Here is a 24,226-nt window from a genome sequence, read left to right as displayed (position 1 = left end):
ATAGATATACAATTAAAATAAGCTTTCACTCAGTTTAAGCATGATTCAGATTATGGTGCAACTCTGTCTACACACTCACAACACTCACAACATACGGTCCTCTTCTGTGCGTATGACCATTTGCCACCCAGAGATGCTGATTTTACAGACAGAGAGAAACATCCGAAGTGCGTCACACTCCAAATTGTCCAGAGATATGCAACCATGGATATGTACGATACATACGCAGGTTGCTATATGTGGCAGCATTCCAGCTTACACGTGACTCAGAATTAGGCCCTGTGGCTGTAGTACTTTGTTACCCCTCTCCTTTAGTAAGTGGGAACAGGTAGCCTATGGCGGTCTAGAGAAACTTACAGCACAAGTACGCAAACATACCAGCAGTCAGGGTCGGTTCTACCTTCACACGTAACTATGTGGTGCGTACGTAGTTAATAGTTAAGGTAATTTAAAACACTAAGGGGTATATTTACTAATGTTTCTAAAAATGAAAGGGGAGGTGTTAGCAACCAATCAGATTCTAGCTATTGCATTCTAGAAAACTACAGAATCTGATTGGATGCTATGGGCAACTTGTCCGTTTTAGCAGCTTTAGTAAATCTATCCCAAAGTGTCACTCATCCAGTGTTGTAAATGCAGATGACAATAATCACCTGCTTCTTACTTGTTTTACTGTTTGCTTCTGCTCCTCCTTGTCAGTGTTATGGTCGGTACACACTAGACGATATGTCTTCCGATCCGGCCGGATTGCACAACATATCGGGCACAGCGTGCAGTGTGTACCTGCTATGTCGATGACGATAACGGGTGACATCGGGTGGCCCTCGCTCTCGTGCCATCGCTCTCTGCATCGGCAAGTGTGTATACACTTGCCTAAGCCGGCACCCCACCGAGTCGCGTCGCTAACGAGGTCGGTACACACTAGACATCGTCTAGTGTGTACCGGCCCTTACACTGAAAGTGTGGTGCTTGGCTATGATGTCACCATCAGTCCACAATATTACAAATACAAACACCAGGATAAGGTTCCTCTTGTGCACAACCTACAAGTGGCACCTGTATAATTAAAATTTATCTTTAATTGAGTTATTATTCCATGTTTTTTTATATAAATAAGTCTCATATTTCCTTTATTTTTTTCTTTTTGTACACAGCCATTGCTACTCAGCCCATGGTGCATATGCTCAGAGCAAGCTTGCCCTTGTATTGTTTACTTACTATTTACAACATCAGATGACTGTAGAAGGAAGTCATGTGACCGCTAATGCAGTAGATCCTGGGGTTGTGAACACTGATCTCTACAAGCATGTCTGCTGGCCAATCAGATTTGTGAAATGGATGACAGGATGGCTATTTTTAAAGGTAGGTAGCTTATACATATGTTGAATATTTTTGTACATTTGTTCTCACCTTTTTAGCTTAACTTTAGCTAAGTGAACAGACAGGATGGAATTTTGAACAGACAGGATGGAATTTTTGCAGAGCTGTCAAACTGAAGGGATAAATCGGCCTTTGATGACCTATGATAATTCTCCTAATTAAACCAAAGGGTATTTTTTCAATATTATAACTGTTACCTATCTTTGATATTCTCTTACTTACTCTGCATACAGCCACTCCCACTACCGCATCATTTGTCCGGTATTATGGGGATATCAGCCTTCAGTGTGAATAGCTACATTGTGAACTGCTCATTCTGCTGGTAATACACTGGACAGCAGTGAAAAGAGTTAAGCTGGCCACACACTAGACCAACTTACATCCAACCAGCCAACTTGTTGATTGGTTGGAATGAAAATCTGGTAACGTATGGGAGTAACTGATGATCAGCAATTTGCTCCTAAATGCCAGAAAACAGATGAAAATGGTCGATCAGACCAGTTTGTTAAATGTTTGATCTAAACTATTTGTTCAAACAACAGTTTTTGTCCATTTTCCAGCGTTTGGGAGCAAATTGCTGATTGTATTCCTTACCAGATTTTCATTCCAACCAATCAACTAGTTGGCTGGTTGGACAGATAATCTTTAGATGTGTGACCAGCTTTACTGTACAGATGTAAATGGAGCTTGGCCTGATTATAACTGTATAGTTTGGAGTATAAAAGCAAAAATCTCACTGGCTGCTATGGTTACAGTATTTTTTTTCACTGTCATCTCTGAAATGCCCAGAAGCACCAAGATAAATATTGGGCTCCTGTACTTAGGAGACATTGGCCATGGCATGTGGGATTTATGGTCACTCCTCATCATTGATACGTAGTAGAGATGGCTAGTGAGTGAGTGTCTCAACACACTGACTCAAATCATTCAGATGAGTGAATGATTCGAGTCACTCAGTGTTTGGTGTGTCGAGACACTCACCTCTCTAGCCTCTCTGTCAGTGGGAGCTAGAGTGAGTGCCATCTCTGCCTCCTACACTGCTGATCCAACCTGGTCATACTTCTCCACTGTGTCAGATCAGCAGTGTAGGGGGCGGAGCTGTCAGTGACTCACTCTGAGTCACGCAGCTACTGCCAGGGCTCGGGGAGTGCACTGACAGTGAGAACCCTGAGCTGTGTGCTGGGCTGCGGGGGGCGGAGCTGTCAGCGACTCACTCTGAGTCGCTGGCTCCCCTGCTGGCTGCACTATCTAAAGAGTCGTATCTCGAGACACTGACTCGAGACACTTCACTGAGTTGAGCCATGAGGCTCAACTCAGTGCAGTGAATCGTACTGCCCATCCCTAATACGTAGATCAGATGGAGTGGGCATGGTTACAGCTTAGGGGTGTGGCTACATCTCAAAGTATCTGAACTTGTGCACTTGTACCAGCCTATTCCTCGGAGTCCCTGTAAATGCCCTCCAGTTGTAATGTATACAGTAAGGAAACAATCAGGTTTCTTCGTTACTTAATCATCAGGAAGAATTATCTACTCGGACCACATCCATGCAGAAATGCAGTGTTTTGAAAGCAGATTTCTTTTTAAATTGATTTGAGTTTAATTGATTGTTTCCTCACCCTATTTAGAGCAGTACTTATTCACTGAATAAAAGAACCTTGTTTCCTCACCCTATTTAGAGCAGTACTTATTCACTGAATAAAAGAACCTTGAAATTATTTTGAATGAAGCTTGTACTGTACTTGGAGGTAGATCTACTAAATATCTTGCTGACTGAAGCAAAACTGTGCAATTCATGCTCAAGAATATTAATTGTAGAACAGAGTCATCATATTCAGGTTTTATAAAAAATGCTTTTGTGTTGCAAAGCATAGCAGGAAACAATTTTCAAATAAATCATTATACTGTATGTCATTGTGACTTGCAGTATGTGGAAAATTAGAGTTCTCTTTGTTACAACAGCAGGGGATGGTATATGTTGTACTACATCCTGCTACACAAAAAGTGATTTATTATAAAACGGAAATGATCATAAAAACTAATTATTACCCATATAAATCATTTTGTTACCTAATTAGAACTGTGACTATCAACTTTCATCTCACTGATTAATGGTTGAGAGGACAGATACAGATAGTCAGAGCTCATGATAGAAGAGCAATAGGAAATTCTGATTTTGATTTAATCAGAGTAAAAGGTTACTTCCACACAGGGCTGTCATCAGAAACCGTGGGGCTCGGGACTGACAAAATAGGCAGCCCCTCCTCGGGTTTCTGCAACTCCAGCCCTGCAGTGTCACTTCAGTTCCTGCCAGCCCCCTTCTGTCTCTCCAGGCCAGCCCCCCTTCTGTCTCCACAGCCTAACACCCCTTATGTCTCCCGAGCCAGCCCCAAATCTGTGTCTTCAGTCAGACCCCCTTCTATCTCCCCAGCCAGTCCCCTTCTGTCTCCCCAGCCAGCCACACACTTACTTGTTCTTGTTGCTCCTCAGGCGATTCAGCTCTACTCTTTCAGCAAAGCGGCGTGATGTTATGATGTCACACACACCAGGTCTCGCATGGCGGACCCCCCTCTCTGTCTGGGCCCGGGACTCCAGTCCTGGCAGTGCTTCCCTGATGGTGGCCCTGGTTCCACAATCCAGTATGCACATCATTTGCAATGCACAAAACACCTGTCAATCTGAGATTACTCAAGCTTTGTGGCCTCACATACCATTGGGTCCTTCAATGGAGTCACTGGATGCTTTCATTCATAATGTCATTCTTTCTTGGGCTTGGCTATTGTCTTTAGTCTCTCTAATCAGTTTGAGTTTGACATAGCACATTTTGGCACCTTCTGTGTGTCTGTCTGGGACATCTGTTTCCTAAGATGAACTATGGCCTGCAAACCTACCTTCTTTATATAGTGACTGTTACATTTTGTCCATCTGCTTCCCTTCAATGAATTTTCTTATTGGCACTAGACCTCCAATACATGCACCAATGTATGCAGCATTGTATAGAGAATATACGGTATATAAATCATAGTCCTTGACCATTTTATCTTACAGCCTAAACTGCCTAACACACACATACTAGTGTTCATTTTGTCAGAATGCAGTTAACCTACCAGTTTGTTTTTGATGTGTGGGAGGAAACTGGAGCACCAGAATGAAACCTACAGAAACACAGGGAGAACATGCAAACTCCACACACATAAACCATGACCAGGAATTGATTTATTGACCTCAGTGGTATGAAGCAGTAATACTAATGACTACACCATTGTGCTGCCCATGTGATGCACTGAACGTTTACAGAGGTTGTATGTTTATAATACACAAGTGATATTTATGCTGAAAAAGTATTGATGTGATCACTTATAATCTGTGTAATAAATTAGTAATGTTATAAAGTAAACACAATGTACCTATAAATAAATAAATATATAGCTTAAATGACAAACATTAAATTCCTACATATACACATCCATCTAATTTACTATTACATATTGTAAAGAAATAATTTACAACTTTTGAGTTCCACGTGTTCTGTTGTATTTTTGGAAAGCCAGAAAGTTCTGTTTAGGCTCTCCATCTGCTACAATGTTTACTAACATTGCAGAACCAGCATAAAATCGTAACCCCTATGGGTATTGATTGCAGGGCTATGGTACAGATGGAGATTAGCAACCTAACTTCAAGGAATACGTGAAGGTTACAACATTCTGTCGAATTGACCCTGAAAGGAAACTTGTTTGTGGTTTCAATGATGAGAAATAACGGTAATGGGGGTGGGGAAATAGGGTTCCTTTATCTATTATCACTTCTGTGAGAAATGATGTGTCGTGAAGATTGATTTACCCTACATTGTTATTTTGCTGGGTCACATTTGTGTTATCTTTCATCTCCTAACCTGCATTGGATTGACATGATAAAGGTTCTTGTTTGCAAAATGATTGCTAGATTTCCATTTAGACACAGTTTTGTCATTTGCGTTTCATTCATATTCAGAATATGATGAGTTCCAGCACAGTTATTTATATTAAATCCCTTTTTAGGTGATACTCAACTGATGAGTAAATTATCAATTTAAATTTAGAATAAATTAAAATTGTATATAATATCATAGGAGAGATGAGTCCACAAGAGTCTGTGCACCTATTTCTAAAAAGTAAATATCACCGCTGACTGTTCATTATAAATGGCAAGGTCCTCATCCGTGACATTTGTTTTACCTTTTTTTCACATTTTATACAGTGACTAATTAGGGGACATTCAATTAGCAGCTTGGCCATGATGCGCCGTTCCGGAATGGCACATCATGGCCAGCAACTGGGCTAGTTTGTCCCAGCACCCACAGAGTTGCACAGGATAACTAGCAATGGTCAGCCTACTGTAATAAGCAAATTTGTGCGCAGGTGGGATTTGCACTATTATCAGCTCCATTTTGGGTTAAACCAACAAGGTTACAATAACTTTAAAAAAAAAGAATACATAAAATGTATTACAATAACATGGAGCTGATGCTGAGTTGGTCATATACCCATTTGCTAGGCATAAAATACACAAATGTGTAGCGCATTTGTGTACGTCCATAGGCAGATCTGTTATTTGAGCCTCCTTAAGCTGGGTACACACTGACAGATATATCTGTCCAATCTGTCTGGTGGGAAGGAAAATCTGGTAATGTATGGGTGCAAATACCAATAGAAATTTGCTCCAAAACCTTGGAAGATAGACCAGATTTTCCTTTCCACCAGACAGATTGGACAGATATATCTGTCAGTGTGTACCCAGCTTTAGCCTTGGAGAGACAGAACAGGGGAGAGAAGGGGCTTGCAAACACAGACGGAGCACATTAAGGGCTTGTTTACATAAATGCGAACTGAGGTGCTGAGATGCGGATATATTTGTCAGTAGCCATATCAAATGCTGGTGCCTGACGGCTGGTGCCAGTTCAATCTGATAGTGATGTCGGTCGCCATCATTAGCTAGCTGTTTCTATATGGCTGATTGTGGATTCACCTCTAAAGCTGATAGTACTTTCTTCATTGATATTGCCTACATTATATGGTCTTGTGGATTATTTTAGAATATTTGTTTCCTATTTTAATCCATACCTGCTGTAATTTAGGAGTTTAATAGCAAATACATTTTTTGCAAACAAATTAGTGTACTTTTACTTGGTTTAACATAGCTGTATGTAAGAATGTCTGACGTAAACTTGATACATATACTACTGGTGTCGAGCTGTATGCAGAATATGGGTGCAGGGGCGGATCCTGAACAAAATGACAGGGGGGGCTCCATGACGGAAAGGGAGGGGGCTTTTTTGAGCCTCTGAAGAAATTGGTCCTCCCTGGGCAGACTGTGGGGTAAATTTATCAATGGTCGATTTGCAAGTCGTTTTGAAGAGTGATTTAGTTCTTCTCAAACCGACTCAAATCGAATGTTACAAAACCAGTGATTTTGCCAGATTTACCATTATTCGATTTGTTTTTTTCGATTTGCGAAACAAATCCGATTTGAGTCGGTTTTGAGCAGTGATTTGCTGTTCGATTTGGCATGTTCATGTACAAATCAAACGGCAAATCACACTTCAAAACGAACTGCAAATCCCCGACAGCATAGAACTGCTTCATGCTTTCGCTTTCAGCATGAGCAGTTCATTCTCACACAGATACATGCAGACATCAGTGAGATGCCTGCTTTTATCTGACTGTAAAAAGTAAATAAAGAGTTAAAACTTAAAAAAAATTACGTGAGGTCCCCTCCCAAAACAGAACCAGCCCCGGACTGTTCAAACCCAGTTCTGGTTGACTAAGTACAGGGAAAAAATTACGTAGGGTCTCCCTGTACTCAGTACAACCACCACTGGGCTATGGGAAGCAGGGCTGGTTCTGGAATTACAGGGAAAAATTTGCGTGGGGTCTCCCTATAATTCACAGAACCAGCCCTGGACCCTTTCTAATGGGGGACTGATGCCACAGCCAAGGAAGCCCTATCACCGGGCCCCCCAGCCACAGCATCAGCCCTGATCGCTAGTCAGCCCACTCCAGGGATCCCTGGGGAGTTGGAGACCCCTCCAATAAAGAGTTCTCCCTCTCCAAGGCACCCCTAGCCTAGGCTGATAGCCCGGGGCTATCCCCGCCACCCCTGGGCGGTGGGTGGCGTGTTGATTGTGTTAGTGTAGTGTAAAAATAGAATATAAACATTGTCTTTACAGTAGAACTGCAGGTCCCAGCAAGCCTCCCCCGCATGCTGGTACTTGGAGAACCACAAGTACCAGCATGTGGGGCATTAAGGGCCACTAGGACCTGTAAAGAAATGTTGAAAGAAATACACACACACACACAGTATAAGTTTAATACATACACACTCACACATACTCACCTATATTACCTCGAGTGGTCCCCTTGTCCAGCAGGCATCCAAGGGTCTTCTTAAAATAACAAAACGATAAACGCGCCCATAGTACTTAAGCAATATTCATCCTAACCAGGATGAATATTCCTTCCCGAATGAAGCGCACAGACGCTGCTTCCTCCTTTGAAGGTCTGAGCGCTCATTGGCTGAAAGAGGTCAGGCGCCGCCTCTCAGCAAATGAACGGCTCCCTCCATTGAACTCAATGGTGAGAGCCGCAGGGTAACTAAAGTTTAAGGTGTAAGGTGCCGACAAGGCAGCTAGACTCCAGTGTGTAAAAATAGAGGAAAGACTCATCAGGTGACCTGGGAGGAACCCAGCCCAGGTCTCAGCTGTCCTGATCTCCTGGGAGCAGATCCAGTGGGGAGAGGAGCAGGAGAATCTTGAGCCATGTGCAAGTCCTGGACTGGACTTGTAACAATTTAACAATTCTGGGATTTAAATCCAAATATTTGACTCACTTAATTTTCTCCTCGGAAGAAACAACCAGTTGCTAAGGTCGAGAAACGCGTTAGAGGGAATAGTACTTTTCACTCCTGAACCACGGTCCTATATAGTGGCACTATAACATTTTAGTGTAAAGCAAGCCTGACTGTCTATATGGAACATCCAGCTGGAATGCCTAAACGCACTATATAATAAGCGCTACAAGAACCGGATACTACCCACCCTGAAGGAAGGAGACTAGGGTGAGAGGCGGCCTGCAGTTCAATCCCATCACCATCCAGCCTCCTTCACTTCAAAGCGGACTTACTAAATCCTACAAAAAGCCTGGATGATAGCCAGTTAAACTACTCACGGTTATCATCCTCGTGGTTTGTGATACCACCCAGGTCTGTATGCTTCAAGTGCAGAGTCGGTTTATGTTTCAAATCATACCCTCTTTTACCCCTCTTATTACAGGGAAAATGTTTGGATTTAAATCCCAAAATTAATGATAGACTTTCTATCTTTTATCGACTAAACTATACAACATATACAAACTTTTATTTGGAAGCAAATTACTGGAGTTCTCAACAAGAGACATCTGGAAAACATGCACTAGTATGAAAAAAATATTTTTCTTTGAACTAATTTTTTACAGAATTTATCACATCTTTATTTTGATGCTATTTTTTATATCTGTTTCCATATCAGCTTATATGTTTTGACCATTTAGTGGTCTCAGGGAGTGTTATTTATTATTGTTATTTTATTCATTACTGCATCATATGCATTCAATTCTAATAAATAATATATTAATTAATGTATAATTTTCATATTGGCTGTTTTTAATTTATAATCCCTATTGAATTGTTTTAAACTGTCACAGAGCTTAATTGCGCTTCCACTTTTTTCTGCATATTCTTTGTAACTTTGGAGGGACTGATCACCCTTTATGAGGGAGCAGCATTAAGTTTCTGTTACACCAATAGAGCTTGGCGCCAGAATCTATTTTTCTTTTGTTCCCTTGTCTTTCCAGCTTCCTGCCCCCTTGTCTTTCCAGCCTCCTCCCCCTTGTCTTTCCAGCCTCCTGCGCTTTGTCATTCCAGCCTCCTGCCCCCTTTCCGCCTCGTCTTTCAAGACCCTTGTCTTTCCAGCCTCCTGCTCCCTTGTCTTTTCAGTCTCCTGCCGCTGTTCCGCCCCCTTGTCTTTCCAGCCTCCTGTCCTTGTATTTCAAGCCTCGTGCTTCTTGTCTTTCCAGCCTCCTGCCGCCTTTCCTCCCCCTTGTTTTTCCAGCCTCCTGCCCCCTTCTTATTCCAGCCTCATGTCCCCTTTCCGCCCCCATCTTTCAAGCCACCTGCCCCTTTGTCTTTCCAGCCTCCTGCCCCCTTGTCTTTCCAACCTCCTGCCCCCTTGTCTTTCCCGCCTCCTGTCCCCTTGTCTTTCCAGCCTCCTACCCCCTTGTCTTTCCAGCCTCCTGTCCCTTGTCTTTCCAGCCTCCTGTCCCTTGTCTTTCCAGCCTCCTGCCCCCTTGTCTTTTCAGCTTCCTGCCACCTTGTCTTTTCAGCTTCCTGCCACCTTTCCACCCCCTTGCCTTTCCAGCCTCCTGTCCTCATCTTTCAAGCCTCCTGCTCCTTGTCTTACCAGCCTCCTGCTCCCTTTCTGCTCCATCTTTCAAGCCTCCTGCCCCCTTGTCTTTCCAGCCTCCTGCCTCTTGTCTTTTCAGCCCCCTGCCCCCTTCTCTTTCCAGCCTCATGCACCCTTTCCACCCCCTTGTATTTCAAGCCACCTGCCCCCTTGTCTTTCCAGCCACCTGCCCCCTTGTCTTTCCAGCCTCCTGCCCCCTTGTCTTTTCAGTCTCCTGCCGCTGTTCCTCCCCCTTGTCTTTCCAGCCTCCTGTCTTCTTATTTTAAGCCTCCTGCTCCTTGTCTTTCCAGCCTCCTGCTCCCTTTCCGCCCCATCTTTCAAGCCTCCGGCCCCCTTGTCTTTCTAGCCTCCTGCCGCCTTTCCTCCCCCTTGTTTTTCCAGCCTCCTGCCCCTTGTCTTTTCATCCTCCTGTCCCCTTGTTATTCCAGCCTCATGTCCCCTTTCCACCCCCATCTTTCAAGCCACCTGCCCCATTGTCTTTCCAGCCTCCTGCCCCCTTGTCTTTCCAGCCTCCTGCCGCCTTGTCTTTCCAGCCTCCTGTCCCTTGTCTTTCCAGCCTCCTGCCCCCTGTGTTTCCAGCCTCCTGCACCCTTGTCTTTTCAGCTTCCTGCCGCCTTTCCACCCCTTGTCTTTCCAGCCACCTGTCCTCATCTTTCAAGCCTCCTGCTCTTTGTCTTTCCAGCCTGCTGTTCCCTTTCTGCTCCATCTTTCAAGCCTCCTGCCCCCTTGTCTTTCCAGCCTCCTGCCTCTTGACTTTTCATCCTCCTGCCCCCTTCTCTTTCCAGCCTCATGCACCCTTTCCACCCCCTTGTATTTCAAGCCACCTGCCCCCTTGTCTTTCCAGCCACCTGCCCCCTTGTCTTTCCAGCCTCCTGCCCCCTTGTCTTTTCAGTCTCCTGCCGCTGTTCCTCCCCCTTGTCTTTCCAGCCTCCTGTCTTCTTATTTTAAGCCTCCTGCTCCTTGTCTTTCCAGCCTCCTGCTCCCTTTCCGCCCCATCTTTCAAGCCTCCGGCCCCCTTGTCTTTCTAGCCTCCTGCCGCCTTTCCTCCCCCTTGTTTTTCCAGCCTCCTGCCCCTTGTCTTTTCATCCTCCTGTCCCCTTGTTATTCCAGCCTCATGTCCCCTTTCCACCCCCATCTTTCAAGCCACCTGCCCCATTGTCTTTCCAGCCTCCTGCCCCCTTGTCTTTCCAGCCTCCTGCCGCCTTGTCTTTCCAGCCTCCTGTCCCTTGTCTTTCCAGCCTCCTGCCCCCTGTGTTTCCAGCCTCCTGCACCCTTGTCTTTTCAGCTTCCTGCCGCCTTTCCACCCCTTGTCTTTCCAGCCACCTGTCCTCATCTTTCAAGCCTCCTGCTCTTTGTCTTTCCAGCCTGCTGTTCCCTTTCTGCTCCATCTTTCAAGCCTCCTGCCCCCTTGTCTTTCCAGCCTCCTGCCTCTTGACTTTTCATCCTCCTGCCCCCTTGTCATTCCGGCCTCATGCACCCTTTCCGCTACCTTGTATTTCCAGCCACCTGCCCCCTTGTCTTTCCAGCCTCCTGCCCCCTTGTCTTTCCAGCCTCCTGCCCCCTTGTCTTTCCAGCCTCCTGTCCCTTGTCTTTCCAGCCTCCTGCCCCCTGTCATTTCATCCTCCTGCCCCCTTGTCTTTTCAGCTTCCTGCCGACTTTCCACCCCCTTGTCTTTGCATCCGCCTGTCCCCATCTTTCAAACCTCCTGCTCCTTGTCTTTCCAGCCTCCTGCCCCCTTGTCTTTCCAGCCTCCTGCCGCCTTGTCTTTCCAGCCTCCTGTCCCTTGTCTTTCCAGCCTCCTGCCCCCTGTCATTCCAGCCTCCTGCACCCTTGTCTTTTCAGCTTCCTGCCGCCTTTCCACCCCTTGTCTTTCCAGCCACCTGTCCTCATCTTTCAAGCCTCCTGCTCTTTGTCTTTCCAGCCTGCTGTTCCCTTTCTGCTCCATCTTTCAAGCCTCCTGCCCCCTTGTCTTTCCAGCCTCCTGCCTCTTGACTTTTCATCCTCCTGCCCCCTTGTCATTCCGGCCTCATGCACCCTTTCCGCTACCTTGTATTTCCAGCCACCTGCCCCCTTGTCTTTCCAGCCTCCTGCCCCCTTGTCTTTCCAGCCTCCTGCCCCCTTGTCTTTCCAGCCTCCTGTCCCTTGTCTTTCCAGCCTCCTGCCCCCTGTCATTTCAACCTCCTGCCCCCTTGTCTTTTCAGCTTCCTGCCGACTTTCCACCCCCTTGTCTTTGCATCCGCCTGTCCCCATCTTTCAAACCTCCTGCTCCTTGTCTTTCCAGCCTCCTGCCCCCTTTCTGCCCCCGTCTTTCCAGCCTCCTGCCCCCTTGTCTTTCCAGCCTCCTGCCCCCTTGTCTTTCCAGCCTCCTGCCACCTTTCCCCCCTTGTCTTTCAAGCTTCCTGCCCCCTTATAATTCCAGCCTCCTGCCCCGTATTTCAAGCCACCTGTCCCCTTGTCTTTCCAGCCTCCTACCCTCTTTCTGTCCAATCTTTCAAGCCACCTGCAACCTTGTTTTTCAAGCCTCCTGCCCCCTTGTCTTTACAGCCTCCTGCCCCCTTGTCTTTCCAGCCTTCTGCCGCCTTTCCACCCCCTTGTCTTTCCAGCCTCCTGTCCCCATGTCTTTCCAGCCTCTTGCCTCCTTGTCATTCTAGCCTCCTGCCCCCTTGTCTTTCCAGCCTCCTTCCGCCCCGTCTTTCAAGCCTCCTGCCCCCTTGTCTTTCAAGCCATCTGCCCTCTTGTCTTTCCAGCCTCTTTCAAGAGACCTGCACCCTTGTCTTTCAAGCTTCCTGAAATTGGGGGAGTGTCCTCATTACCATAGTCCACACCCCCTACATGATGTTATTTGGAGGCGTGCACGCATGCGCGCTGCATACATTCACACTACGGGGGTCCGGCACAACCGCACATTTGCGGCGGTGGGGGTCCCCAATCTCCCGATTTCACGACCTGCAGGCCACTTCGGTACTGTCCCGCTGAAATCGGGATGTTGGGGAGGGGTGCTCCCTCTATGGATGGCGCCCCTGTTCGACCGCACTGGTCGAACACCCCTAGAGCCGGCCCTGAGTGGGACAGCACTCAAATAGAGATTGTTCCATTGAATCTGGTCAGTTGGGAGATAGGCTATATACTGTATAAGCTAAATTACATTCCAATCTTTTATCCTAAAATTTTGATTACTGGTTCAATGAATAGTATGCTTGCTCAAATATTTTAGCTGTGATACTTTGGTGAATACTATAAATGATGTACTTCTTTGGTTTATATTCCACTTCTGTAAAAGTGTACTTACTGTAGATTATAACTTGGGTAATCAAATTTAAAAATAACTCTATTCACGTTATTTATAAAGAAGACTGTATGCAGTGTATTATAAAATACAAGCCTAGCCTCTTAGATGACTAATGGTAATTCTAATATTTGGAAAAAACGAAAATCAATTTGCAAAGCTAAATGCAAAAATTACATGCTATTAATTATTCAGTGAGTAATATGATGGTCATAAATATACCAACAAAAATGACATTCATGTGCAGGGTAATTATCGAATAAACTAAATTTATCAAATAACAGTTAAAATTAAATTATCTTTATTGAATCACAAAATTAAATAAAAATAATTGAGAAATCAGTAAATATATTTGAATAGAGCAGTGGTTCCCAAACTCAGGGCCTGATTCAGAGCCGGACGCTATTTGCGCTCGCTCATTCAGAAAAAGGGGCCGGATATTTAAATAGAGCGCTCGCTCTTTGCGGTCTGTTGTCGCCTCTATGTCTGAGCGAGCGAACGAAATATGCGCTCGCTATTTTGTAAAGACACCCCCTGGCCGTTCGCATCATACGTCATCTCCGCTATTTATTAGATTAATCGAGTACATCAAAAGGCGTCTGAACTGCTTGCAGTGCTTGTGGTAGGATTTTCCTACCGCAATCATGCGAACAGTTCAGGCTAAGAGAGAACCAAGTGACGTGGCCGATGACGCTGCTTTGTTAATTATGCACACCCTTAAAACGCCCGTTTTGACCGTTTGGCACACCTGCGTTCGGATCTCCACTCCCCATTTTCAAGCACCTTCCCCTGTTACCACCCACAAACGCCTCCTTCTGTCACTCAAATTAGCAGGCACTCGCAATTTTGCGAACACACGATTTCCGACCGCAATGACTGGTTGGCGCATGCGCATTACGACCCATACGCATGCGCAGATGTGCGAACATCGCTCGGAGCGAACGAGCGGCCGCTTACAAGCGGCTCTGAATCAGGCCCTCAGTCCTCAGGAGTACAAACAGTTCATGTTTTCCAGGTAACCTAGCAGTTGCACATGTGTATTTAAGCTATGTATTACTCAAGCTGCATACACATACAAAGATTTTGTTACCAACGATATTCTGAACGATTTTCTGTCAGATTATCTGTCAGATTATTGGTGCATGCACACGGTCAGATCTTTCTTCAGATCTGAACGATAACGATTAAAAAATTGTTCAATCGTTCATATCTGAAGGAAATCTGACATATCTGACATGTCTGAACGATGAACGATGCGCGTTCCCGATGGTCAAATAACGATATCTGACAAACGATTTTTGTAAGTTCCCTTAATGAAAATCGTTCAGTTGGTCAGTCAGAATGAACGCATGAACGATAATCGTTCATCGTTATAACTCAGAAACTGAACGATTTTTTCAACGATTGAACGATAACGACGTCATTATAGTTAAATCATTCAAAAAATTGTTACGTGTGTATGCACCTTATCGGACACATTTCAAAGTGTAGATCATTATTTCACTTGTGATTCTGTGAGGAGACCTGGAAAACATACACTGTTTGAGGTCCTGAGGACAGAGTTTGAGAACCTATGGAATAGAGCTAAAAGTACTTGAAATGAGAGGTTATGATGATTCTCTCATATAATAAATTAATAGGAATCACTAATAATAAAGATAATCAAGCTTGCTTGAAAGAATCAAAAATGAGTTCAGTCCAAAAGCTGCAACTAATCGTACAGCACTAGTAGTTATAGTATTGTTTGTGGTTCAAATGTCCTAATGTAAGCATTTATGTCAAAAAAGCTAAGGTACCTTACAGTCTAGAAGTTAGGTACAAAGTAATCTGAGTGCTCTATATATAATGCGAAACAACAAACTTATGTAAAAAAAAACACTATTCATGTTATAATTAGAAACACTCCCGAAGGAAACACAAGGAACACCCAAGGAAGAAATGTGTCAATTGCTGATCATTGCAGGCTGTAGTTTGCAGAGATAGTATAAACAGGAGAGTTGTATTGATAGAGGTGCTGTGCGGCTAAGTACAATGTTTAACTGTCTTTCTCAAAGTCAAATTAAATTGGTTTTCAAACAAGGCTGAAGGCAAGAAACGTCCTCTAGGCCACCATTCTGACCCATTGGATGTAGGAAAGACTGTAAATATTCATGAAGCCTTGGGGTACGTAGGTTAAATAGGAAATAGGGAAAAAGCTCTCTTGTTAGGTGTAGCAAGAGGTACAGTAGCACCACTGCATACAGTAAGTATTACATTTTATGCCTCATCCATGTAAGAAAGGTTCATTTATAGTCAGATTTCTTCCTGACATAGAAGTCTGGCCTTCTTTCATGCTGACACATGGAGCTATGGATTCCTGGATCTCCTGGGCACTGTAACACTTGTTCAGCATGATGAATTCAATTTAATGTCAAGAAATGTTAAATCATATGCCAGAGCAAACAAATATCAAATGTGGAAGTGGATTATAGAAATATCAATCTGATCTCACTCTCCTTTTTATTGTCTCTTCCATCAAAAATGTATAACAAATTATGTGTACTGAATCTTAATTGTGTGGTAGTTTTATCTTTATTGCATATCAAAAATATGTATTTGTAATAAATAATACAGTAACAATATTCAAGTTATAAAACTTAAAAAAGAAGATGCTGGTGACAGATGCTGTAAAAAATGCTGGTTTAAATACAGTATATTCCTTTTTCTACGAGTCAGATTCACATGTACAAATAAGAATTTTATACAGCTGAACTGATATACATAGATGACATTATCTTCATATGGAACGGAAGCAAAGTTACACTCAATGCCTTCCTAGACCATATGGGGAATAATGACCACAACCTCAAATTCACTACACAAATTAGCAAGAATCAAGCGGTATTCCTGGATTTAGAGATATACATCGATCATAACAAACTACACACCAGGACATACAAAAAGAATGTAGATGTTAATAGTTACATCTTATCCACCAGTGGACATCACAAAAGTTGGCTAGCAAATATACCTAAGGGCCAGTTTAGGAGGATCCGGAGGAATTGTTCTAAAATTGAGGATTATCACAAACAAGGATTGGAGATGAGTTCTCAATTTATAGACAAACTATATGACCCAATTGAGATAGAACAAGCATTCCAAACAATAGGAAAGCTAGACAGGAATACTATGCTACAGTCCAAAACGAAGGACAACACGGATTCAACATCCAAACAAGAAAATGTGTTTTAAATTATTCAATACAACAAATCAGCTCAGCAGGTCAAAAGATTTTATATAAACATTGGGATTTGTCATTACAAGACGAGGATCTGAATCAAGTTCTTGGTAGTAGACCAAATATAGTGTACAGAAAGGCACCTGATATAAAATCCAAAATAGTGAGGAATCACATTCCTCCAAGAACATTCATCCAACGACAACTACCCAATACTACACACACAGGCGGTTTCCACTACTGTGGGAAATGTATAGGATGTAAGACTACACATATTCAGACTCTTAAAAAGTCAATGTATTTTCATTCATCCACAGTTGATAAGGATTTTAAAATTAAACAGGCCATGTCATGCGAATCTCGAGGTGTCATTTATTTACTAAGATGTGGATGCGGCCTTGAATATATCGGTCGTACCATCAGACCCCTTAAAAAACGTATATACGAACATATAAGGAATATCAAAATTGGCTATGACAATCATAGTGTATCCAAACATTTCAAAGAGACGCACAATTCGGACCCCACAGATCTAATTTTTTTAGCAATAGAACAGCCACAGATCAACTGGAGGGGGGGTGATCATATGAAGATTTTAGACAGAAATGAGATGAAATGGGTCTATATTCTACAAACTATGACCCCCAAAGGGTTGAATATCGAATTTAATAATAAAATTCTGATAAAATAAAATACATTAATAGATACTGACACAATAAATAGATAATTTCTTTATTCTATTTTTGTTTTCTTTGTTCTTTGTTCTTTTTCCTTTTTCTTTTCTTTTTCTATTCCTTTGATATTTATTCGGGTTTTCTTGCTCTTTTCCTTTGTCCATTAACAACATTTCTTTATTGCTCATCTAATTTAAGTTCCTGCTCTGTTTCATTTTTCCTTTTTATAATTTTCAATTATTGTTTTTTTTCCCCAATGACCACTTCCATATAGACAAAATGTTGAGCACACATTTTTAAATAGTATATGTTTTTGTTAAGAGATACACTTTTATGTTTTTAGAGGTATAAAGTGCAATAAAGGATTTAAACTAGAAAGATAATAGGATTGACATTTTAATAAACCACTTTCCTGTAGAACTTGATAGAATATGACAATTTTTACACAACCCTTATGTTATACCAACACGTAAGTGCAGGTTATTAATGGGAGACACCCATCTAGGAGACCATTGGATAGAGCTTGTATATTAGCAAGGCGACAACAGCAACACAGACTCCACCTTGAAGAAGGCCCGATTGTCCGAAACGCGTTGTCACATGATTTGGCACCCACACGCTGATCAGCAGGGATATCGTACTGACGCACAGTTCCACGCTGCCGCTGGAGACAGGATCCCTCCTTCTGACATACGACAGCCTGAGACATCCTGACGTTAGCCCCGCTCGTGACACCGTTGGAGAGACGGAAACCACCGGGCGAGTGCCGCTGCACCAACGCGTGGATCGCGGGAATTTACCACTCTGTCTCACCTCCGGACTGTCACCAGCAGGACTTGATATTTGCTGAAGACTTCGACGGGTAAGCCTCCCACGCGGGACGCCGCGGTGACACAGGCATACCCCTCATCATACTGTCACATTGTTTCACAGCATAGTGGATTTTAGGAGACGTATGGTTCACATATGGAAAGGAACCTAGATGTTAGGTTCCTCACATCCTAACACACAGCGGGGTGTATACAACAGGACTCCAGAGGTGTTTATCACCCAATACAGTTTTTTCATAAACTAAGATACATCCCTCACCCCATTTTATCCTAGTGATCCACAACATTATTTTGATTATTCATCTTTAGGTGACGTATATAATTACGGAAGGTAACCCCCTCAAAGGGCACACCTATCACCTTTATCCCATTGCTGGACATTTTAAAGGTTACAGTGGATACGTAGTTCATTCATTTTTGAGGTCACTACGGATAGAGACACCCTAAAGGAGTCTCTAATTTCCCACATAACCATCTGCATCCATTATTTTTATAGCTACTATTAACAACACAATATTGTGTTTCCCATATTAAACATAATTATATTGATACTGCTTGCCATTTCTTCATCATTGGTATTAATATATTAATAGATTCTTATAGAGAATAGTTTAGTTACACAGCTACATTGCAACACTATTTATGTTACAGTTAGGTGAGCGCATAATACAACACTTTTTTCCTATATACGTAACTTTGGAGATAGGACGTCTCCAGTATTAAGCTGCTCCCTGACTATCTTTGCACGTCCATCTGAGCGCTGTTCACAAACTATATCTATTTAAATACTTAGGAGGGAGGTTAGGGTTAGGCACCCCCACGGGAGACTTGGGTTTAGGCTGCGGGGAAGGGGGGGTTACGTTTAGGCACTTACAGGGGGGGTTAGGGTTAGGCACTTGGGAGGGAGGTTAGGGTTAGGCACCCCTAAGGGAGGGTTAGGGAGGGGGTGGTTAGGTTAGTAATAGAAAAAATACTTACCTGTCGAGCTTTTCACTGCCGGTCCTCCGCTGTCGGGATTAGAACATGCGTCCGGCGGTATTCCATACCGATCCCTCAGTACTCAAATTAAATTGAAAGACCATTATTTAATGGGAAAAAAAAAATCATACAATGCACACGCATTTGTCTGTGTTGGCTTTTAATTTTAAGTTTGCATTACATATTTACTTCAAAGAATAACTTCACCAATAACAGGCATCCAGCAATTTATTCTGTATTTGCTGGGGGCACACAAGATGATAGAAGTTGTTGGAATTTTAAACACATTTCTCGGAGGGTGCAGCTATAAATCAGCCCAGAGAAATTGGCAAGATGTTATACAGGAAGAAACTACAATTTCAAGGAAAAATAACTCCAGGGTACATTGCAAAATAATAACTAAGTATTACCTCTACCCTTCTAGAATGGAATCACACAGAAAATAGATATAAATGACTAAATATGTAAAATATTATCAATTGCATAACAAGTTTTTTACACTTGTTCTTTTAAAAATTGTCTCTCTACTACAATCCCTTCGGTGTCCCTTAAAAAATGTAAGCAGTGTACTCTGGGCTTGATTCAGAGCCGGACGCTCTGACCAGAGCGCTCGCTCTGAATCAGGGCCCTCCTATCTAAAAATGGAGCGGCCTCCTGGCCGCTCGCATAGCTGTGGGTGACCACCCACAGCTTATGCGAGCAGCCAAAAAGATGGTCGCAATGGTCAAGACCATCACGACCATCGGGCTTGCGACGAGACCCTGCGGTAGGGTCTCGCTGCCGCAAGCCCAGGATGCTTTTGGCTCTATCAGAGCCAAAAGCACTCCCACTGACATCACTAGTGATGTCAGTGGGGCCGGCTCCAGACGGAAGGCGTTCCCATGGGAATTAGGCCCTCTGCTCAGTCTTTCCAGAATCTAATCTATATTGCAAAGACCTTTAGATTGCCAGTCACATTGGATAGTATGATTACAGTATTTGGACAACACAACAGCAAAGTGATTAGCATTGCTGCGACAGAGCAATGGGGTCATGGATTCGATTCCAAAAAGCATTGTATCTGTGTGATATTTGTATGTTCTCCACCTCTTTATGTGGGATTCTTCTAGGTCCTCTCACATTATAAAAACATAGTGGTAAGCTAAAGCCAAACATATGAATCCTTGTGTATGCATGTAATATGATTGTAAGCAACACCGGGGGCAAGGACTGATGTGAATGATTGATAGTTACTTTTTCTCTGCAAAGTGCTGTGGAATATGCAAGCACTTAATACAGACATTGACAAATTTATTGGTACCCTTGCAGCTCATTGAAACAATGCTTCATTCCTACTGAAAAGTGATGAAATAAAAAGCTATTGTCTTATGTATACCTGCATGCCTTTGGTATGCCATTGAATAAAGCAAACAACCTGTGAAAATAGATACATTATTGCTTATTCTCCAACTGTTTGGACAGATTTGTTTGTACCTCTTAGAAAAGATAATACATAATTGGATTGTAGGGATATTTCAAATTAATTGTTTTCTTGAGTAAACATCGTAAGTGTTTAATCTTGTAATCAGTCATTCATATTATTTATAATGGAGAAAAGTAGCCACTCTGCTGTTTGTATCATTATATGTATCACACTGAACATAGACAACTCTATCTTTTGCGTTCTCTGGTCCAAGAAGATCAGAGAGAAGTTTAAAATCCATGAGGCTGTAGTCAACCTCCATGGACACGGCTACAACAAGTAAATGGACCACAAATTAAGCGGAATGGGTATGAAATACTGGCAGTCGGGATGCCTCCTGTCAAAATACTGACAGCGGCATCCCGATGGTTAGTATCCTGACAGGGGCCAGGTAAGTATACTTACCCTTCCCCCTTCTCCCCCTACCCGCCTTTCTTGTAGCCTAACTTTCCTTGTTAGCGCCTAAACCTAAGTCTCCCCCTTCTTGCCTAACCCTACCCTCCTCCCCCAAATAGCCTAACCTTAACCCCGCTATGCTGCCTAAACCTAACACTCCCCCCCCCTTCCCCCGTGGCTAACAGCTAAGACAGGGCGGCTTACCTCATTCGGGAAGGCGTCTGTCTAGATTCTGGCGTCGGGATTAAGATAGGTGTTGGCCTTTCAATGCCTATCTTTAATCCCGTGTTGGGTTTGCGGCATCGGGATTTCAACTGGTGGCATACCGTCCACCAGCCTCCTAACAACATCCCGATTAAACAGATGGATAGTGAGAATGGTAAAAAAATAGCTAAGGAAACCGTCCAAAGGTATACAGGCTGAACTCCAAGGTCAAGGTACATCAATGTCTGATTGCATCATCCATCGGGACACAGGCTGAACTCCACGGTCAAGGTACATCAATGTCTGATTGCATCATCCAATGCTTTTTGAACAACAGTGGGGTCCATGGAAGAAGACCCAGGAGGACTCCACATTTCAGAAAACAACATAAAAGAGCCAGACTGGAATTTGCTAAAATACATATTGACAAGCCACAATGCTTCTGCAAGAATGTCCATTGGACAGATGAATCAAAACTTTTTGGCAATTCACATCAGCTCTATGTTCATAGACAAAAAAAATTATGCTTTCAAAGAAAAGAACCCCATACCTACTGTGACACATGGAGGAGGCTCGGTTATGTTTTGGGGCTGCTTTGCTGTGTCTGTGTTCCTTGAATCTGTGCAGAGCACAATGAAATCTCAATACTTTCAAGTCATTCTGGAGTGAAACATACTGCCCAGTGCAGGGCACAATGAAATCTCAGTACCATCAAGGCATTCTGGAGTGAAACATACTACACATGACCTGCCACCGTTTCCAAGACAATAATGAACCAAAATACACAGCTAAAAGCACCCAAGAATAGATAAGAACAAAACATTGGCCTATTCTGAAGTGACTTTCTATGAGCCCTTATCTGAAACCTATCAATCATCTATGGAAAGAGCTGAAGTGTACAGTCTGGAAAAGGCACCCATCAAAAGCTGGAGCAGTTTGCTCAGGAAGTGTGGGCCAAACTACCGGCGCAGAGGTCCCATTGAGAGCTACAGAAAGTGCTTGATTGCAGTGACTGCCTCTGTGAGCCTGATTGAGAGGTGGCCATATTTGTAGTTGAATGATTCGATTTGTACAGAGCATGTGTATGAGTCTCACACGTGCGCCAAGTACGATTATTGGCGATGGTTTTAGTGAGAATTTGGACATGCAAAGTGTTTGACATTCAGTGGCCTTTTGTGGGTGCTAACGTGGGGGTGGCGAGTCAAATGTGGCTTTGTACACATTTCAGGGGCGTGTCTCAGCCTGCAACTCTGGTGGCTGATTTCCAATGGACATTCTGAGCTACCATAGTTGCTCAGAGGATTGATGGTACGACCGATGGTGCATCTTTGTATGCAAGTGGTGGATTAGAGAAGCATGTAGTGGGAGTCTCTATACAGATCCTTACAGCTGAGACAGCAGCATATTTTAGCAGAACTACTGTGTGCTGAATCGCGGTCACGGCTAGATTTCCATCCACCACAGAATTAGGCCCTGTGCAACAAAATATTAGGTTACAGGTCCCATCCTTTTTGTCCATGCCATTTTCATTTGTTTCATTATTTAAAATATTACACAGTCTGATTTCTATTAAATATGGAAGAAACTATGATGGATGCCAATAACTTTTGTCAGTTTCATGTTATTTCAGAAAATATGGGCTCTTCTTTTTTCTTGGAAGGGTACCAACTAATTTGTCCATGTCTGTAAATAACTTAATAAATAACTAGGAAATATAAATAATAGTATGATGTGCACACCAAATTATCAGCTATTTTGCATATAAACCATCACCACCACTGTGCGCAATCTCCAATAACAGTCACATTGTTCCTGTCTGTCAGCTACAGTACATTACACACATTTTTTACTAGTGCTCATTATTCACAGCTATCATTGCAAGCTATATTGTACTGAGGGCCTGATTCAGACCCGCTCGCGAGCGCTGAGCGCTCGCAAGCAGGTCGATGTTGCCCAAGTGCGCATGCGCACGACGGAGGCGGCTCCGTCGTGCGCATGCGCGAGACCCGAATAACGACGGCCAAGCCATCATTATGGGTCTGGCACCAAAGGGGGCATGCTGTCGATGGTGATTGACAGCACGCCCCCTTTAGTGGGCGTGCTGGGGGCGTGGCTGCCCCGACGGAGGCGTTCCCATGGGAACGCCTACCATCTGGGTCCAGCCCCACTGACATCACTAGTGATGTCAGTGGGAGTGCTTTTGGCTCTGATAGAGCCATAAGAACTCCAGGGCTTGCGGCAGCAAGACCCTACCGCAAGGGTCTCGTCGCAAGCCCGATGGTCGCGATGGTCTTGACCATCGCGACCATCATTTTGGCCGCTCGCTATAGCTGTGGCCGCTCAGAAAAGTAAGAGGGCCGGCCCTGATTCAGAGCGAGCGCTCTGTCAGAGCGTCCGGCTCTGAATCAGAGCCTGAGACCCTATTGCCATTTTCAATGCTCAGAGATTGCTTTACACAGTATACATTGTCAGCTATATACTTTAGCAGGGATTCCATTTGCAGCCACAATATTCAAACTTTACCAGTCACATTACACAAAGGTGATATTGATGAATAGACCACAAAGTGATTTCCCACTAATATTACTTATCTACTCACAGTATACACGGGGTGTGGGAAATGTGGCCAGAACTTTGGTAAATAATTTGTAGTGGGGTGTACCATCCATTATTCCTAGCCCTGTATATAAATAGTCATGAACCCGGAGGGTGTGGCCTGGACACGGATGGGAGAGGTTGCATGGCGTTGGAGCTCCGTCTCTGCAGCAGCTAAAACACTTTTTGGAGCCAGTCCTCTTGCTTTAACGTCAGTCTCCCTGGAGCCTTCAATCCTGAGAGGAGAGTGCCTGCCCGCGTACATGAACTTACTGAGGGTAACCTTGTTGGCACCGCTTATCGGGGCCAACCATGCAGCATCTAATGGTACAGACTCTCACATGCCGATACTGAAAGCCAGCCTGCTGCTACACAAGTCATCTCTTGTCTTACTCTCTGAAGTCGCTGGGACAGTACTGGACGCGGCCATAGGTAGGTGAGCTCCACACAGTTTACCCATACTTATACTTGCGGCCTGGAGACATTTATGTTTGTAGAGTTGGCCCTATTTGACTTTGTATCTCCCTTCATGGTATATTACTTACCTCCCTCCAGTACTTCCCCATTATTGATATATCCACCCATTTACACAATACTGGTGCCCAAAAGTCGCACTGCCATTTCTCTTTTTTTCTTCATTTTTCTCGGCTAGAGGGCGGCACTATTGACACTATGTTTTATCAATCTATTCCATTCTAAAATCACAGTACCTGGTGGCTTTACATTGGTTGGC

At 43.7% G+C, this 24,226-nt stretch overlaps 1 protein-coding gene across 3 annotated transcripts in view; it reads left to right on the top strand.

The window, feature by feature from the left end:
• DHRSX (dehydrogenase/reductase X-linked) overlaps positions 1-24,226 on the top strand; it is a 412,879-nt gene that overhangs the window by 343,227 nt on the left and 45,426 nt on the right. For all 3 annotated transcript variants that reach the window (XM_088451655.1, XM_088451654.1, XM_088451656.1), the window contains one exon: positions 1,155-1,362. In XM_088451655.1, the coding sequence (XP_088307781.1) occupies positions 1,155-1,362 (208 nt within the window). The remainder of the gene's footprint in view (positions 1-1,154; positions 1,363-24,226) is intronic.

Source organism: Taudactylus pleione, unplaced genomic scaffold, assembly GCF_031769625.1.
Source record: "Taudactylus pleione unplaced genomic scaffold, aTauple2 ptg000026l, whole genome shotgun sequence".
NCBI lineage: Eukaryota > Metazoa > Chordata > Amphibia > Anura > Myobatrachidae > Taudactylus > Taudactylus pleione.
Note: the sequence above shows the minus strand (reverse complement) of the source record. Positions and strands in the feature narration are given on the sequence as shown.